Source organism: Lissotriton vulgaris, chromosome 8 (assembly GCF_964263255.1).
Source record: "Lissotriton vulgaris chromosome 8, aLisVul1.2, whole genome shotgun sequence".
Classification (NCBI taxonomy): Eukaryota; Metazoa; Chordata; class Amphibia; order Caudata; family Salamandridae; genus Lissotriton; species Lissotriton vulgaris.
In genome coordinates this window covers 1,371,888,417-1,371,908,151 of record NC_141696.1, presented here as the reverse complement: position 1 = coordinate 1,371,908,151, position 19,735 = coordinate 1,371,888,417, and the positions used below count along the sequence as shown (strand labels likewise).

Here is a 19,735-nt window from a genome sequence, read left to right as displayed (position 1 = left end):
AACCAGACTTGGAGGCTAGAACTACAGCCGAACTACGTTCTGAATAGTCTTGAAAAGGTGGTCTATGTTTTCATGAGGAGGGAAGGTGGATGAGATGTGCCTAGGGGGAGAAAGTGATTAAAAAAGGGTAGTATGAAGAGCCGGCCTTATTACTACTGTTACATGTTGTTTCAGTTATTAGAGGCTGCTAGAGCCAACTTTTTAAGAGGAAGCAAGGGCTAGACAGGGAGCATTAAGAGAGACTCACTTGAATACTGTGAAAGAATTTTACATATTGCGCCCCAACAAAAATTATACTTGACTTTATGCACTTATTGCCACTCGACGCTGCTTCTTCAACACAGGAGAAGGGATTTAGGTGTTTAAACAGAAATGCTTTTTACTAGACGCTGGAAAGTCCAATGCTCAGTAACACACCCTTTTACTGATGCCTAACCCAGCAATTTACGTGGTAGAAAATAAAAAACATAACGTATCTAAGAAAATAAAATGTGTTTTCTCTTCACAGGGAGCAGGATGCTTTTGTTCCAGCCTGAATCAGTAAGAGCTGAGCAAAGCTGAGACTTGGTGTTAGGGTCTTGCATTTTGCCATGCTGGACTAGCGCTCATATAACCTGGCACAGCTCAGTGACTGTGTTCCACCTTATTGTATTTATATGAATTCTTAGCGAACCCTTGGCATTCTGTTTCTCCTGCGCCATGTCTGATGGGCAAGATAATCATTGACCATATTTGAGCTTCATTTAATTTTATCAATTCTATGTATTTTATATGGCTTCTGGAAATCTGATATGATTCCGGCCGTCTTGAACCAATGTTGGACCAACCTGGCATAAAGCATCATATACCACAGCATTATATTAAAAAAGCACAGCTCTAAGGTTTCCCAGGTCCATGTGTTAACAACTTATGCAATCCAAGGTTTTTCTTTGCTTTCTGGGATTTTTTAGGATGGTCAAAAGGAGTGCAAATTATAGAATGCAAATAAAAAGTCCTAGACTAGATGAGCTACTGGTGCAGGGTACTTGACCCGTGAGCCAGCAGAGTTTATCTGAATGAATTGAGAGTGTATGATGGGGTGGATGTGTGTTACTGTGTAGAAATGTTCATGCTTGGTATCCTAGTGAAGGGTCAGTTGTAGCTTGAATCTGAGTTAATGTCAAATATTGCCCAAAGGCAAAGGTGAAGCCTACTGTAAGCAAGGATAAGCAGCCATTGTTTAGGCTCAATCAATGTGTACTTCTGATGGCGTGTGGAAGAATGACAGAATCATTGTAGTTTGGAATGGAATCACCTATCGTCCTGAGTTTTTTAGTATTGCTCCTTTCAAATACTGAAGACCTAGGGTCCTATTCATAAAATTAAATCTACATGAGCAGATCAATTTACGTGTAGATCTACTCCTACACTTAGGTGTAAAGCTACACTTTTTTGCTGTTCTTCTTTTCTGAGTAGAGATTAACACACAGATTTAGACTTAAGAGTATCCACACCCTCAAATGATGGCACTGACCTCCTAAAACTTATTCTATAACTGTAAAGTTACTATTAGTAACTTTCCAGCGGGTTGTGGAATCTCTGCCACAGGGGTGGAGATTTCCTTGTAAGACAATTTGGGGGAAATAATTTGTTTCTTTCTTTTTTTAATTAAATACATTTATTTGACCATAACACATAAATATATAGAAATAAATATAAAATATGATATTTATAATTTAAACACAAAATTAAATGAATTAATGTAACATTACGTGCAGTACAAGTATTTGTCCATTTTTCTGCTTGACTTACATTAAAGCTTGGGCTGGTGTACATTTAAGCCTGTTTTTAAAGTAATAGGTATATATTAAATTTATAAGTGTATTTTGTGAATTGCAATGGTCCTATGGGTGTGCATTTTTGATTTGCATGATCCTTCCTAAACCCCTCCTTAATTTTCTCATAATCGCATCCATTTTGTATTAATTTGTCTTCGTTATCCCACCACTTTGCCGGTACCTTATCCGTATCTACCAATAAAACATATACCTACACGTGTAAAAATGTCCGACACTGGGACAGAGATCTCCATGTGAAAAGTTAGGAGAGGTGGAGATGAAGATTCTCGATTGTAGGTTTTGTAATTACATTTTGTAATATGTGAGGTAGTACTACTGGAGTACTGCTTTTCATACTCCAAGATGTTGTTTGTGAATTAGGCCCATAGTTGTACAGGTAACCCCTCTGAATGTTCCTAGGTCTGGGGACATGTTTTCATTTATAACTGAACCTGAAGTACACTTCTCATAATATAATAATTATAAGCATACGCAAGACTTCGGTACCTATAGGAGTTCATGTCAGGACAACATTTGTTCAGGAAATAAATAACCACCGTAGTCATGATGTAATATGGGTGGCGGTAACTGGGATAGTAGGACTAAATACCACGTTCTGAATGCCCATGTACTGAAACAACTATAATTTGAACCTTTCATATCTAGAAGTGTGGTGTTGACTAGCATTTAGCATTCAGAGTTCAGATTTAAGTTTATTCTCTGCCCGTGCATCTAGACATCAGCTATGTCGGGGGATAAGCTATCCAGCTATGATGGATCCACTATATTTGCTTAATCTCCCATCATCCTCAAGTATGAGGTTTCAATGAATCAGCACAATCTCCAATCCAGAATCAGTATATATATGTACATATATATCCACAGAGAAGTCCGCTGAAGGCTGCTCCATTCAAAGGGGGTGTCGCGTAGTGACGGGAGTGCACCCAACCTAACATATAACTCCAAAATGTTATGAATAAAAACGTAAACATGCGCACTCAGGTCTTTGCGAAAATGGTATCCATTTACTCTGGACAAAAACACCAGCTCATGCAATGCATTTTGGCCCCAAGGTCTTGATCACACACATGTTCCTGTGAAACAACAGTCTTAAATCCATCGTAGAATGAGGACTTTGTGGGAAAAGCTACAAAAGCAGTGTAGCACGGTCGCCATCTATATATATATATATATATACATATATATATAGTGTAGTGTAGTGTAGTTGTTCAATAAACTGAATGCTTTCCTCCCCCTGGGACAATGAATTGACAGATACAAATCCTCATACACAGACGAGGGCCTTCTTTCTTTATGTAGCAAGTTCTTGTTCTCCAAAACCTAGGCTGTTGGAGATATTTTAGCACTATTGTCAGTATTCTAGTTTAAATATCAACTACGATAAACCAATAGATTGTAGGAACATAATTTGATGGTGCCACTGTTTAGGTTTAAGGACAGTGCAATGCACTAGGATAGCATACCTATACCTTTTTCGCAGGGTAGATATGTTCATAAATTATGATATTTAATCCAATGGCAAGAAACTCCATCAAAAGAAAAATCCCGAAATAAAAAGAAGTGTAGAGCATAAATCACAAAGAAGTAAATCCCGGAATACATCAGAAAAAAAGTTAAATTCAAAACAAAACCAAGTCTGGAGAGCGCCTTATAAAATGCCAAAACGTAGAATACAAAAATGATTTCTGCTGCAGCAAGCCAAGAGTTCAGTACCAGTAAATCAAAAGTTCTGCACCAGTGAATAAAGTAATCCGAATCATAAACCTTCATCCAACAGCCTTCTCATAAATCCCCCCAAAAAGCTCTATATACGAGGAGGTCCACTGATGTTATCTTTATTACAACCCCACCAGAGCATGTTAAAAGTTTCTTCTTCTAAGTAAGAACATTTAGCTTGCTTCGTTTCAGTTCCTAAGCCTGCCGTAGCACATAGTACAGTTGTTGACTCATTGGCATCCTGGATAATAGAGCGAGACAGACAACATGATTGTGTCGCGTAACACTGGCACAGGAGCAGTAAAAGTTAGATGACGAAGATCATAGGAGCATCCAAGGATTATACACCAGAATCTCCGTTGTAGTAGTCAGCCCTCATCCATTCACATCTTTATGAACCACACACACGGCTATGAAGATACTTCTTTCTCAAACTGGGTTAAAGCTCCCTCAAGGTGCTTGAAGCAGAATCCAATCTAGATGTGTTCAGTGCCAGTTTGGCAGCCATCAGTTCTATCCTGTGTAGCCTTTTAAGTATATGATCTGTGGGTCCAAGCAGAGGTGCAGTGCATTAGTCGATTCTGCTTAGAACTGTACATCGCACTTCCAGTTTTCTCACTGCCTGTGGTAGTTGTGGAACAATATTTTCTAAATTTCTCAACAGTGCATGGCAAGTAGCCGCTGATTTGTTAAAGTATGTTTCCATAGATTGTTTCTCATCAATAAAGACCCCTAAGTTTTGGACTGACTTGACTGGTATAAGATCCTCAGTACTGGTTCAAGCCCAAAAGTTATTTGGAAGAGAATACAGCACTTTGGAAGGGGAGCAGCTCAGAAACGTAGTTTTGCTTCCATCACGTATTAATATATTCCTCCTAGGACAATTTGGCACGTCAGTTAGGCAGGAGTGTAGTCTGTCTATTTGAGTCGTACTGTTATTGTCTAGGGACAGTAATAACTGGATGTCATCTGCATAATTTATAAATGACATTGCAAATGATTTAATCAGAGTCAGCACTGGCCATAGATTAACATTAATAATAATAATAATAAGGGTAGCTTATAAAGCGCTTGGTTACGCCAAAGCATGTCCCTGCGCTGCAACTGAAGAACTCTGAGCGAGGTGGAGACCAGTGATCCGTTATCTGGAGAACAGGTGTGTTTTTAGGTTCTTGCGGAAGCTGGATTCGGATGGATCCAGACGGAGATGGAGAGGGAGGGAATTCCAGCTTTTCGCTGCCAGATAGCGGAAGGAGCGTCCGCCCATACGGGCTCTTTTGACCCTAGGAACCTTAAGTAGGCCCTCGTATGAGGAGCGCAGCTCGCGTGCAGGTGTATACCTTGTCACTAAGTTCTGGAGTGGAATAGGGGATTTCTTAGCCAGGATGCGGTGGCATGTACAGAGGGCTTTGAATTCCACTCTGCTTCTTACTGGCAACCAGTGGAGGGTTTTAATAAAAGGAAAGGGCTCAAGGCCGATCCTTGGGGTACCCCGTGTGCAATGTCTTTAAACTTTGACTGGAAGGGAGGAAGGGAGATTGCTTGATATTTACCTTGCAAGTAGGACCTGACCCAATTCAGAAAGCAGCATTTAGATAATTGTTTTGTATAGGCCCAGCAGACAATCCTCCAGACCGCCAATCCTGGGCAAAATATAACCATATGTAAAAAGCTGTATGATTAGTACTTGGGTAAACATTATGTGTGGATCGATAAATTAAGCGTAGTCTCACAGGGATTGAGTAGATACAGTGCGTTGGAGTGTGAGATACCTTATTGGGGTAAGATGGAATCGTATCTCACATGTTGCGAGTCAAGCCCCCTCCCCAGTTCCAAAGACTATCTGTCCTATAGGTTGTCCATTTTGGATCTCTGTAGCGCAGATAATGCCCCATAGAAGTGTGTTACTGCTTTCCTCGTAGCCTCTTGAAATAGGATTGCCTGCAGTATCACATGATTGTCATCCGTTAGGTCAAATGAGCAACCCCCATCAGGCCTATGTATATTAAGAACCTACTTACTGGGAAACTAAAACCTTTCTCAGTTCAGAGAACCTCCTCAGCAGACCAGCTTCAAACAGCCTACCCACCATGGACAATGAAAATCAGACCGAAAGCTTCATTGCTTGTTCTGCTTTTTATTGTTCATTCGGTTTGTCTGATTTTCACTTCCATATGGCCTAGGTATGATGGAATGTATTATTCTAGTGGATATCTTTTAATTATGAAACTCCCTCTGTTCCTGCCTCCTGTATATACATCTTGAGGGGTTGCTTATAATTCAGAGTTCTTTTTTAATCCTGCTGATTATATGTGCTTCTTATTTGTCCAATAAACAGATTTACAAAACAATAGGTTGGTACAAATTATTGTCAAAAGGATATTCCTATTGTATTTGTATTTGCATTTCACAAGCTGTTTCTGTTTTGTTTTGTAGGAATTTTGCCCCTGGATTCTAAGGAGTCTGGACTCTATGAAATAATTGTTGCTCACGAGCAGTATTTTGGTAAGATTTTCATACACTTGTGCTTTGAAACAGTTGCATAATGATGATTGGTCACTATACCATATAATAAATATAGTGTAAAAAAATGGAAAATTGGAAGCTGAGTAAACATAATTTAGGATACAGGGTGTTGACTTATATTCTACTGTTCCAAAGACATCAGAAAAACTTAGTGGTAGCTTTTGCTTCCTTTGAGTTAGGATGCGCTGTGTTTGAATCACGCCCTAAATAGGCCAATTTGATTTTCATATAGTACTGTGGAGAAGTGTGGCTCAATGGTTAGAGTGGCAGACCCTGATGCAGAGGTCTTGCCGGGACCAGGGTTCAATTCCCGCCTTAGGCGGGTCTTGGGCTAAATTTCCCCGGACCTGACAATTCTCACCTCGGTGCCTATTCTAATCATGGGTCCCACGCTGCAACTCTGGGCAATAGCTTGCTTAATCTCCACAACGGCCCCAACAGCGCCAGGATGCCTGGCCTCACCATGGGGGGCCCAGGAGTGGGCACTTCACATGGAAAGGCCAGGAGGGGTTCCAGAGTGGTATGTGTACAGCGCTGTGATACCCCTTGGGGTGATTGTGCGCTATATAAGCACTACAACACTTACTGTCTTTTCAAAGTGCTGTCTTACCGTGTTACTATTAACTGTACTCAATTTCTCAGGCTTTCAGAAGACCAAAGGTTGAATTGGCCCTGTTGGAATTTGAACTTTTGACCTTCATTTAGCACCAACTATTCAGGAATGAGCACTTTACTGCCTAGTCAATGGCCTTTTGTATTGAAAATATAACCTAAGCTAATGCATCCTTTGTCTCACGAGTGGTAACAATGGGAACCCGTTTTGTTTATTTCTGCTGGTTGGCATGCCCTTTTATTTGCCCACTTGGGCTTGATTGTCAGCTTTTTTTTTTTTTTTTTGCTTTACAGGGGTACTGCTTAGGGTGTTTTTTGTAAAGTTCTTCCCATCCCTTCCCCTTGGTTTGCCTGATTACAAGAAGGCACGGGGACACGACCGGGTTCATATGTTTGGAGTTCCCCTTGTTTAAAACGTTTGGGATTCACCTGCTCCTGTATTCATGTATTTGATATGATCAGTCCATATACCGTATCGAGGCTGTTTTCCGAACCCTGATCTTTAAGTGTAAGATCAGGATATATTTTCAATATAATAGGCCATTTACCTCTCAAGGGTGGAGCTGCTCGTATTAAGACACTACTGTGGGATGGTTTCCCAAATATAACTGTATAAGGAGTAACGTTGGGATATCATGATTTAATTATGAATTTTTTTTTGTTTAAATAAGGACACACAATATGTATTTAACAATTTTGAGCTAGTATGTGCAGGTTATAATAGAGGATGTGTGACGATTTACCCATTTGCAAAATGATAGTAATAATATGGCCCAATTACTGTTTTCCACTCAAATACAACCATTGAGTCTATTTTCATGGTGTATATCGCATTCATATTTTTTTGTGTTTTTGTTGTAATACGTTAAAATTACTTTAAAAAAAATGTATGAATGCGATATACACCATGAAAATAGACTTAATGGTTGTATTTGAGTGGAAAACAGTAGTTCGGACATATTATTACTATATTTGTGTTCTTGTTGTAATACGTTAAAATTACTTTAAAAGAAAAAGAAAATGCCCATCTCCCACCCAAGCTGGTCTTAGCAGTACATATAAACTATAAAATAGCTTCTTGACAGGTTTGTAACCTGGTTTATGATCGTAGTTAAAGATGTAACCGGCATTAAGGAGCAGTTTCAAAATGGCCGAAATGTGTTGGTTCACCTGGGCTCCATGTTACAGTATGTTTTCACTGTTCATGCTCTGAAGAAATCAAGCACACTGTTTGATTTAAACATGATTAGTGGTCTTGAGACCTGATCCGTGAAAAGGAGACGAGTGCTCCGATATGCGTCGGGCTATATATTTTCAGTCATTTCTTGCATTATATATATATATCCTACTGGCGGTTGACAGCAGGTTAGTTAGGACCTAGTTTACATAAGAAATTATCTATATATCACTGTGTGTAGGTATAGCTAGGACCGAGTTTTGGTTGGCATGCAATGAGGAGGTTAGCCGTAGGCGGGAGGTTTTGGAGCAGGGCCTGCACCTAACCCTATGTGGGACCAGAAGCTACGCACATGCCATGCACTGATTATGACCTCACATATTGCATCAGTCATGACATATTTATTGATAACATTACTGATGACATCTGACATGACTGCATTAATCACATTACTCTGAATAGCAAGTGTTCAAGTCATGGTTACTTTAGTTAACTATAACTGGTGAATTACAGTGTTCTATTAGCTTTAGATTTTATGTGTTTACCTGGCAATTTCAGCTAACTAAAACGCTTACTTTAACCTTTGTGTTTTTCAGTGAAATACATTATCCCCCTACTAGCATCCATGCCAGTGCATTATTGTAGTTGAAATCATTTTCATAGTATTTCATAGGGGAAAAGGCTGGGTGCATTTATTAATATTTTGTACACAACAAACCTGCATGTCTACAGTTCTTTCAGGTAATGTATGCTAGAATCATTTTCCACATTAGCAAACAGATCTCTCAAAATTCACTTTTCCGCATTCAGCCCTAAGGCACATCCCAGACTGCTTTACTGTACCTTTTTTGTGCTGTGATCGAGGCACACCTTTGCCCCTCACCGGCCGCAGAGTATGTAATTAGATGAAAGCCAAATGCCTACAGACTCCATGCTCAGGTTCTGGTGGCCACCTCCCTGTGTATATACACCCATGTTTCACTGAAAAGAATTAGTTAGGAATAAGTTGTGGATTATTTTGTTCATAAGATATTAACATATGTGCTTTTAATAACCTCACACATCACTGAGGACATCTGAAATGCCCTTATTGATGATATCACTGGTAAAATCTCTACTAATGTTATTAATGACATCACAGCAGGTCTTGGCTACAGGGCTTGTTCTGCAGTTAGGCATTGCACTCTAAGTATGTGCAATCAACCTTTGCTTCTCATGGCCTTTGCATTAGTGGCAAGGGTTGGCCTGAGCTGTCACAAACCTCCTTTGCAGTCAACTCCCTTGCACACAGCGAAAGGCTGTGTGGAGTAGAAGTTGTTCACAGAATCTAAGCTGTGGTCAGACCCTGCATCCAACATCCCCAACAGTTGAACCCTTCAGCATTCAGCCTTACAGCCAGGCCCTTCTTCCAACCCATCTTACAAGAAACCCTCGCTGCATAAGCCTTCCCCTATGTTATGTTATGTTATGTTAGATGGATTTATAGAGCGCATGGCTGCCCCAGCAACAAGGCGTCCCAGTGCTATGTCTAGCATAACAGATGTCGAGAAGCTAGTGACTGGAGAATAGCCACGTCTTGATAATTTTCCTAAAGCTCCAGTATTCTGGCGTGCTGCGGGCAGGTGCCAGTGCCCTAAATGAGCGTCCCCTTGCTCTTGTCCTGCGCAACCGTGGTACACGAGCCTGATGCAGATCCGCAGAGACCAAGGCCCGTGCCAGAACGTACGGAGAGCACAAATCGCTCAGGATTTGAGGACCAAGGTCATAGAAGAACTTGTGAGTCATACAGAGAGCTTTGAAATAGACTCTGCTCTATAGGTGGCCAGTGGAGCCGGCAAAGAAGATATGAGACATGGCTGTGCTTAGGTAATGCAAATATGGGCCGTCGCGTTCTGGGCCCATTGAAGTCTTTTAGCCACAGATTTATTAATGCCTAATAGCAACCCATTGCAGTAGTCTAGCCTTGACAGCACGGTGGATTGGACGATCATCTGTCGGGTAGGTGTGTCGAAAAGTCCCAGGATAGGCTTCAGGCCGCGTAGAAGACCAAAGCAAATACCTGCCACTGCTTTAGCGTGGCCCTCAAATAAAAGGGCACCAGCCACCAGCACTCCTAAGTTCTTGACCATAGATTTAGGTTGAGGGGTTGCTCCAAGGGCCACGGGCCATCATTGACTGCCCCACAGTTGGGTATCTCTGCCCACCAGGAGCCACTCTAATTTGGTGGAATTTAGTTGTAGATAGTTGTCTGCCATCCATTCAGAGATGACCGTGAGATCACCATGGAATTTCATAATCATGGTTCGGGTTGCTGGAGAAGGTGAACACCAGCTGAGTTTCTTCAGCGTATGATACCAGGACGATGTTCCGGGCTTTGACCATGAGAGCCAAAGGGCGGATATAAATATTAAATAGAGTGGGCTCAGGGCGGAACCCGGAGCTACACCACAGCAGAGAGGGTGGGCACAGGAGGTGAAAATGGGAGCAGAGACCTGGAAAGACCGATCGGTCAAAAAGGATGAGAACCAGGTGAGGGCCTTGCCATTGATACCGATCTCCCCTAGCCAGTGTAGCAGGATCTTATGGAAGACCGTGTCGAAGGCCACGCTCAGATCGAGCAGGATCAATGCCGAAGTTCTGCCCTCATCCAAGGCGGACCGTTCCTGCTCCTTAACCTCAAGTAAAGCAGATTCAGTGCTATGTCTGGGACGGAAACCGTTTTGTGACATGTCTAGGATTGAGTTTACTTCTAGATTTTGAGTCAGGATTGTGTTGATATTAGATTACATGATTTTAGCAAAAAAGGGGAGCAGAGATATCAGGCGAAAGTTTTCCAGCAGTGACGTGTCTATTGTCGTTTTTTTTTAACAGGGTAAATACTTTTGCATGTTTTCAGGGCTTGGAAATCGCCGCCAATAGTAGTGACCTATTGATTCTGATTGAGATTCTGACTTTACCTTGGCCGACAGGGTCTCCATGTCTTTTGGGGACAAGAGCGGGAGGACATGGAGGGAGTGAGTCGCATAGTCCGAGAATGGACTCTCACAAAGGCCAGAGGAAACATTCCCCTGGCAGAATGTACTGTAGATTTGCTTCACCTTACTGATAAAGAATTTGGCCAATGTCTCACATTGAGAATTGGAGGATATGGCGCTGTTAGCAGCGGATGGGTTTTTAGCATTTCTTTAAAGTGTGCGAAGATGGTTGTGTGGCTGCTAGTAGGGATCATGTTGGCATATTACGCCGCCTTGGTCTTCCGGACCAATTTATGGTATGCTTGACTGCGTTCCTGTAGTTTGCTTTTGCTATGGGATCGTAGGATCGCCTCCAGGCCCGTTCTGGAATCTTACACTTTTTCTTTTCCGCAATCAGAGACTCATCATACCAGGCTTTAGTTTGTATACACTTGGCATGTGTCACTTTTGCCGGAATGCAGCTGTCCAGTGCTTTGTTGACCCGTCCCCGGAAGGCCACATCAGCTGCCTCTATGTCCGTTGGCCATTCTGGCGGTAAAGCTGTAAAGGTGTCATGGTCTAATTTGTGCCATGGGCGCTTCATTGAAGTCGGGTGAGAACATTGAAGTAAAGGGCCTTTTACACAGAGTCATAGGGAGATGAGGAAATGGTCAGCAGTGGTTAGCAAATCCAAGCTCAGTGTCAGTCCACAACCCAAACCAACTGCACAAAGCCTTTGGTCGTACGCTGTGTGCCTGGGTACAGAACCAGGTTGTGGACAATGCGAAGGGGGACCAGGCCTTTGTGCCAATAGGCAAAAACGATTTCTCATCCAATCAGATAAGTATATTTTTCACATTTCGGATCTGTGAATCCTTCACACACCTCAGTCCACAGAAATTATCGGTCATGATATACAATAGATTAAACATTTAAAGCCTACCACGACATTTTAAAATCTCAAATATCTGTAAGGAAACTGAGCAAATTTATACCAAGCCACAACAAGACCCTATTCTTAGGAAAGTTTTAGTTTCATGACAAGTTTGGTGTTATACATTTTTGCAGTTTTTATTGTAACTTAATAAAAATTCCTGTAGGACCTTGCATGGGAAACTCAACTTTTCTGACCTTAACTTTTACCTTTTCCCTTCCTACTTAGATCTGTATTAAACTTGACATGCATAGAATGCACTAACTCTATGGTTAATTTCAGGCATGTTTGTTTAAAAAGTTATAAGGTTTTAGCAAACCAAAAAACACCTTTTCAGTGGAAAATTACTGCTAAAAGGCAATATTCCTATTTCTCTTCGGCGCACCAGCTTCAATCCAGGCCAGGCTACTGGCTATGCTCCGGGGACCCTTGCCCCTTTGGCAAAGGAGAACTCCCCTAGATCTATGAGAGAGGCCCTTATTGTGATGCTCCCTAAGAAGCAGGAGGGCCCCATTGGACTTTCGCTCTGAACAGCCTCTGTCCCGCCACAATCAAGATGATAAGATCTTGAGCCGCGTCCTCGTGAATAGGCTGCTACCCTTGCTGACGGCACTAATTCATGCAGTCCAAAACGGTTTCATCGACACATGGAGCACCTTTCTCAATGTGTATACATTGTTCACTATGATGGACCAGGTAGAGACACTGAGTGGGAAAACTTTTGCAGTGTCCTTCAACATCGAGAAAGCATTTAATACGCTCAGTTGACCCTACTTTGACTTGATGTTGGAGGTTATGGTATTGGTACGGTGTACCTGCGATGGGTGTGGTTGCTGTACAGGAAACCTCTGACCAGGGTGCTTGTTGGGCAGGTCATATCGGCAGAACCTGATATAGTGCGTGGCATGCAACAGGGCTGTCATTTGACATGCTTGTTGCGTCAAAGAGCTTTGGTGTGGGGTATCCCCCACAAAAGCAAGTAACAGATATCTATACGTGGATGACGCACTAGTGTTTTTGCGCAAGCCCAGCGACGCCTCATGGCAGCGCTAGACAGCTCTCAGGAACAATCGTTATTTAAAGTGAACTCGACCAAGTCCTGCCTTTTTCCTCTTAAGAAAAACTGTTATCGCACGGCAAGTCCATGGGCTGACTTGGGTGGCTAATACGTTTAAATACCTTGGAGTACACGTTTATCATGATAATGATGACTTAATGAAATACAACCTGGGTAGGATACTTGCAACTTCAAAACGGTCCTTGCCCCTCTTGTGCTCGCTGCCTCCTTCGTCAGTGGGCTAGATAGTCATTGCCAAAATGCTACCCTTCCATGGCTGTTGAATCTGTTCTCTGCGCTGCCAGTCCTGTTGATGCGCTCCTTCTTCCTGATGCACTCCTTCGCCAAATTGCAAATGCAGCTGTATGATCTTATCGAAGCTGGCAAGTGCGCAAGAGTAGTACTGCAAAAGACACAGCTTCTACTTGTAGAAGGAAGACGGGGGCACCCAACTATGAATAGTATTATACAACGTATGTTTATAAACAACAAGGGACCCTAAGTAGATCAGCAAAGGATCTTAGGGAAGAATCTTTGGAAAACAACAATGGTCCTGTGCAAGAAAGAATCATGTAAATGAATACAGACACAGTGGATTCTGTATTAAAGTGACTTGTCCAGCCGGACAGTGGTCAGCAAGTATATTTATAGTATAAAGCAAAATACACAGAGAATATCCTTAGACACTCTCACAATGTGGGGCACAAGCCTGTACCTCAATTATACAAGAACACTTTCGTACATTCAAAGTGAGACAGAAAGGGCTTTTTAGGCAAAAAAAGCTTCAGTTGTTCATTAGATCTCAATGTGAACAGATATTCAAAAATGCACCATTACATCAACACAGTACATGGTTTACACACTGTATATGGCACATGACAGCGTTTCAATCCCACATTTAGATAGCTGGGATCATCATCAGGACATTACATAAATGCCTAATAGTTATAAGCCTCATGAACCTAAAAATTGTGAGAAAGGGGGGCGTGGCTAGCAGCCGAACATGGCGGCAGCTTAGAGGACCAGCTCCGAGAGAGAAGCGGCCTCTCCTAAAATCCGTAGCCTAATCCGTGGCTAATAACGAACTCTGAAGGAGGAACCGGAGGCCTAGGACCGGGCAGTGCTGGCGGCAAGAACTCCGACACGAATCCGACATCGGACGGCGGAGATACGATCAAGTGTCCCAACGGCCCGGGAGCTGACCAGGACCAGGGGACTCCAGTGATCGGGGAAGCCGACCGGAAGTGACACCAAGCCGGTTGGGAAGAACTGGAAGAGCCTGGTGACCGGAAGGTGGGGATCGCGGCGAACCACAAGAATGCTGCAGCGACCCTGATTGTGACGGAGAAGTGCCTCGGCAGGTAGCGGACCATCGGCGGTGGAGCAGCAGAGAAAGCCGCCGCCAATACACTATACTTGAAGAAGACACGTCCGGGCGGCCGGGTTCCGACGCGGGGGGCAATAGAGCATACCAGAGACCGCGAGGGCGGCGGACATATCCAGAGAGATCCCCCCCCCACTCCCCCCGCGGCGAGCCTGGCTGAGTGACGGGCGAGGTCGGTAGTATTTGAGGCTTAGACAGCGGATACGAGCCTGGAGGCGGCGGTGACCGAAACGATTGCTGGGAACTTGCTGACTGGCTCGGATGGGACTAACACAAGTCCGGCCAGTCAGGGATACAGGTGGCACACCAGAGCAATCGGCGCAGGCAGACAAAGGGAACCGCTGAAGCGCCGTGACTCGCAACTGGCCCGACCAAACAGCTGAGCATCACTAAATCTAATTGCAGGGCGCAATCCTGATAAGGACAACGAAGAAAGGTGCCATCATCAGAAACGCCTCTACCCTAAGCCACGCGGCCCTGAATAGGAACACTGCTGCATGACCGTATGTGAAAGACCAGATGCCCGCCATGAGCGCATATACTGCGGTACCATAGAGATCTGAGGGAGCCACGTGCGGAGCCCGCCCCAACCGAGACCCGGCTGACTGAGCGTAGAAACGCGGGGCAAGAGCCTGAGTGACAGCTAGATGGGGAACACACGGCAACACCCCCTCCCCTGGATTGTTCCTTGGAAATACCATCCGGTACTGATAAACTATATAGGAACAGTAGACACTATGGCGGGTAAAGGCTCCAAAAGTGGCACGACACAAACTCGCATTGGGCTAAACGCCTGCGTCAAAAATGCCTCACCCCCAGCGGACGGAAGATTGAACGCCACGAGGACGGCAGATGGCGCAGGGGTGAAAAAGGCAACACTGGACGATGTGATGCGGGCACTAACGCAGGTACAGACCACGGTGGGCTCCATTTCCACAGAGATAACTCTCATACGAGCAGATCTCCATAAAATGGCTGAAAAAGTGGGATCGCTGGAACTGGTCACAAAATCGTTGGTGGAGGATGTGTCTGAACTACAAACGGCGATGGAGAAAATAACGGCAGAGAACAAAGCGCTGAAAGAAAAGCTGAACGACCAAGAAGGGCGCTCCCGAAGGAACAACATAAGAATCCTCGGAGTTCCGGAATCTGAAGGTACCAGGGCAACTGATCTATTCGTGGAAGACTTGATTAAATCAAAACTCCAACCTAAGGGTCTGTCAACCTTCTTCTCTGTCGAGAGGGCGCATAGAGTGCCGGAGGACGGCCAAAACAAGGGGCATCTCCGAGACCTATTTTAGCGAGACTATTTAACTTCTGGGACAGGGATGCCATCCTACAGGCAGCAAGAGTATCCCCTCCAGTGAAGATCCAGAACTCCACTCTGGCCTTCTTCCCGGACTACACAGCGGAGGTGGCCCGTAAGCGGAAGACATTTCTGGAAATTAAAAAAGAATTGAGACAGAGGGAGATCCCGTACTCCATGTTGTTCCCAGCTAAACTGCGGGTGGTGGCGGAAAACAAGACATTGTTTTTTGACAATCCGGAAGTAGCCCGAGACTGGCTGGACGGCTGGAGACCGACTTCTCAACCCCGCCGCTCGGGCAGGAACACTAAAGATCAACGTATGGATGACCGGGCGGACATTCAAGCGATGGGACCTGTGTGGTAAATAAATATTTACCGTCGGAATTTCTATGCAGTAAAGTCCAATAAAATAACCCAATCGGAAATAAGAGGCAGAATCCATGATATCTGAGTTTATAAGGGTTTTATTCCATAAAATGGAATGGTTCGAACCAGGGTATCATGTTCCTTTCACCATTAAGGATCAGGAAGGGATAGACAATACTTTATTAACAGAATACAATATATATAGTAAATGCATATAATGGTGATGGATACAGAAGGCGTAACAGCTGAGAGAAACGAGATAAGAACACATGTACGTAACAGAAAGGCGTGCACGAGGGCGTACACAGAGGTGTGTGCTAGAAACGTCACATGAAAGTGTCACAAGTGGGTGGATACATAGTGGAATCTTGCAATGTCAGCAGAAATCTGTAGCAAGGATGCGCGCGCAGCAGCATGACGTGTGACTGACGTGAGGCTGGAGGGTGCAGGGGATTTGACATTTAGCACTAGAAGAAAGAGACAGAAGTCTGGCATGTCAGATCGACTCGTTCCTAAATCATATCTGATATCTTGTGTTTGGGGAACTATATTATCTAGAAAGAAAGGTCTCTTGGGCAGAGGCTACTCTATACTGACTATTAATGCGTGCATATGTGACTACGTGTCTGCGTGTAATGCGAGGGGCCATGGGCCTACCATGGTAACAGGAGCAATGAATTACTTGCATGGAGACAGAAAGGCCGGGCCCTTTGCTCTGCAGCCGGGGAAATGTTTATCTATTCTGCTAGACTGGAATGTGTTTTCAAGGAGCTGAACTCGGCTATACTGATAACTTGAAGGCAAAATACTGTCTTTGGCAGGCAAGCAGGCCGAGCCGGGCACCGCTCGCCATGCAGGGAGTAGGACAGATGTCAGGGATGTATCCCACGTTGCAGCTTTCAGGAGGCAGAGAGCAGAAAAGGCTCGATGGCAGAAATCAGGGCCTAGCTCTGCAGGGCTAGGAAAACGTGGAAGTACACCATGAAAAGACGTTGGCAAGGCATACTTAGGAACTGAATTATCGATCCATTCATGGTGGATCTGAAAGAGGACATATTAAAGTTGGACGCAAATGTATTTGCGTCTTCATAGCAGGTCGAGGAGGGAAGTTACATGCACTTTAAGCTCGTACATGGAGACGGTGGGGTTCACGTTAGGGGACACAATTGACCATAAAAATTCATATTACCTCATTCCCTCCTTGTCCCCTACGGACCCTTCATGATATATCAATCTTCATTAGTCCATCTATTTGTTTATATAACATCATTTGCTCTTCCTTTTTCAGGCGGGATTTAGAACGTGGACTTGGATGAGGAAAACATGATGTGGCGCACAAGCCGCAAATCGCTGGCCCACACTGTATACATAGACAACAACTGAATACTATGAGAAGGGCTATTCCGAGGAAGGATAGGACTTTCCATCCCCAGGCTGATAACACGCTCCAGAACCAACCGGACCAAGTCCAGGTACCTGGATTCTGGTGTATCTGACTTGCAATCTTATGGAGGCGGGTTATGGCTTTATATACTGACGGTGCGTTTTCTGGAATGAAAACACAGCAACTCGATCCGATGACTCTACAGGCTCCGCCCCTATCGGCCAGGATGACGTCAAGAACAAGACGATTTTGAAGGACAACAAGTCTCATAGCAGACTGTTCCTCTGTTAAGTTGCCTAGGGCGGAAGTAGTTTCATTTACCACTGCTTCAAGGGTTCTGGTCAAGTGACGTATTGATTTGCTATTGAAGATAGCTCCTAAATAGGGAAAGAAACCTTTATTGAAATCTGTATATGTTTCCCATGCCGTTTCAGTATAGTCGACAATCGGGAGTTCTCTTTTGGGTCTATTAGGTATTAGACGGGAGTTCTTATGATAATCAGGTGGAGCTAGAAAAACAGGTGGCAGAAGGAATGCAATGTAACATGTCCCATCCCAATCAAGTGGCAAACGTATATAGGCTGTTTGACCACAAATGAAATAGGAATGGCGGGTAGCTTTGAATGTAGACTTGCCTTTATCACTGAATTCGATCACAGTAGTACATTTACTATGACCTAGGGGTACCGAACCATTCTTTCTGACACATAATTCGCCTTTGACTGGTAATACTGACATAGAGGGTAAGTCTGGGCCTGTATCGGACTGGACATTCAGAATCATGAGGTTAAGTGTATAATTACCTAATCCATATACTTCATTTTCTAGATCAGTCCCTGTCCTTTGTGGAAGACCCTCCTTGTTAGGATAACATGCTTTATGCAGAACTGTGTTCAGATTTCCCCATACCCAACTGCCTTGGTAGACTATGGAATCAGAATCTAAAGAATTAATTAAACTAAATCAGGCACCACAGGAACCATTATGTGTGAACGGATACGGGAAGAGGGGCAGGACTCCCTTGTATTTCTGATAGGGAGAAAGTCGGCCACATATCCAACAATTGGTAGCATTGCTGGTCTGATGGGAATGATGTAACATACTGATAAAAGTATTGTTGCGCAGCGCAAGCCGGTAAGATAACTCGTGCGGGGGTAATTCACTGAAAGTATGCTCGACAGTGCTATTTGGAAAAAGATGTGCATGTAAGGAAATAGGAAAATACATGTGTAACAATAAACTTGCAGCAATAATCGTAAGACTCAGAAAAAACATAATCAATAATGTCACGATGCAGTGACTACGAAGAGATTTACAATATTCTCGTTTCTTGAGCTGTTTCTGTCTATCTCTCTCTCTATTGGGGTCTAACTTGTACATGTCAGGAACCTGTCTAACCGCTTCACCTAGGGGAGGACTTAAACAATTAAACTGTCTGACTTGCTAGACCTCAACTTCATGCGGTACTCCTGCTGAGGAGTTTTCTCTACCAGTGGGAGTTTAGTATCAGTCTCTGGAATGGGGCCGGGCTGGGAGTCTGACTCTGGCGGCAGTCCATGATATTTTTTTATATGACTTGAGTGGAGCCAGCCCTTGCGGCCCTCCACCCTCACTGCTGTCCTTGTAGTTAATAAAACAAGCTTCGGCTCCTGCCAGCGGGGCTCCAGCGGACTCCTCCTGTCGAAATTCCGAACAAAGACATGGTCCCCAGGGACGATCTCGTGTGGCTTCACCTCGGTATTGTCAGGAAAGGCTGCAGCCACCTGTGAACGACAAGATTGTAGTGCAGACATCAAGGAGGCAAGGTAATCTGTCAGCATATTACAGTCAACATCTGTCGTCGTGTACGACTCCAAATGCATAACGTGAGTCTGTGTATATGTTAACATTCCTGTTCTTAGCTACTATACAGGTTCGAGTCAGAGCAATGAGCTCTGCAGCTTGAGCAGACAGTGTATCAATACGTTGTGTTTCTTTGACTTCAGTTTCAGTGGTCACTGCATATGCGGCCACTAATTCTCCTGTGCTTGTTCTCATACATGAACCATCCACGTAAAGTGTCAGGTCTGGGTTAGTCAGTGCAACATCTGTCAAGTCTCGTCGGGGCTTTGTTACTGTATTAATGATCTCTATACAGTCATGTGGAGCTGGATCTGTTATGTTCGAGGGTAACAATGTGGCAGGATTGAGTATATTGCAGCGTCTGATTTCTATGTGTGGCTGGAACAATGTCAATTCATAACCTGTCAGTCGTGCTATAGTCAAGTGTTGAGTCTGGGTTCTGTTTAAAAGAACTTCCACAGAGTGTGGAACTTGTACTGTCAGGGGATGTCCTAACACTATGGAATCACTTTGTCGGATTGCTAAGGCTGTCGCTGCAACTGATTTTAAGCACGCAGGCAGGGCCTGGGCTACTGGGTCTAATGTACTCGAAAAATAAGCACAAGGCTTATGTGAACCTGCTTGGTCTTGTGTGAGG

At 43.9% G+C, this 19,735-nt stretch overlaps 1 protein-coding gene across 3 annotated transcripts in view; it reads left to right on the top strand.

Annotated features, from left to right (window-relative positions):
• CRYZL1 (crystallin zeta like 1) overlaps positions 1 to 19,735 on the top strand; it is a 221,858-nt gene that overhangs the window by 124,094 nt on the left and 78,029 nt on the right. For all 3 annotated transcript variants that reach the window (XM_086935343.1, XM_086935341.1, XM_086935342.1), the window contains exon 6: positions 5,991 to 6,059. In XM_086935343.1, coding sequence (XP_086791469.1) covers positions 5,991 to 6,059 — 69 coding nt within the window. The remainder of the gene's footprint in view (positions 1 to 5,990; positions 6,060 to 19,735) is intronic.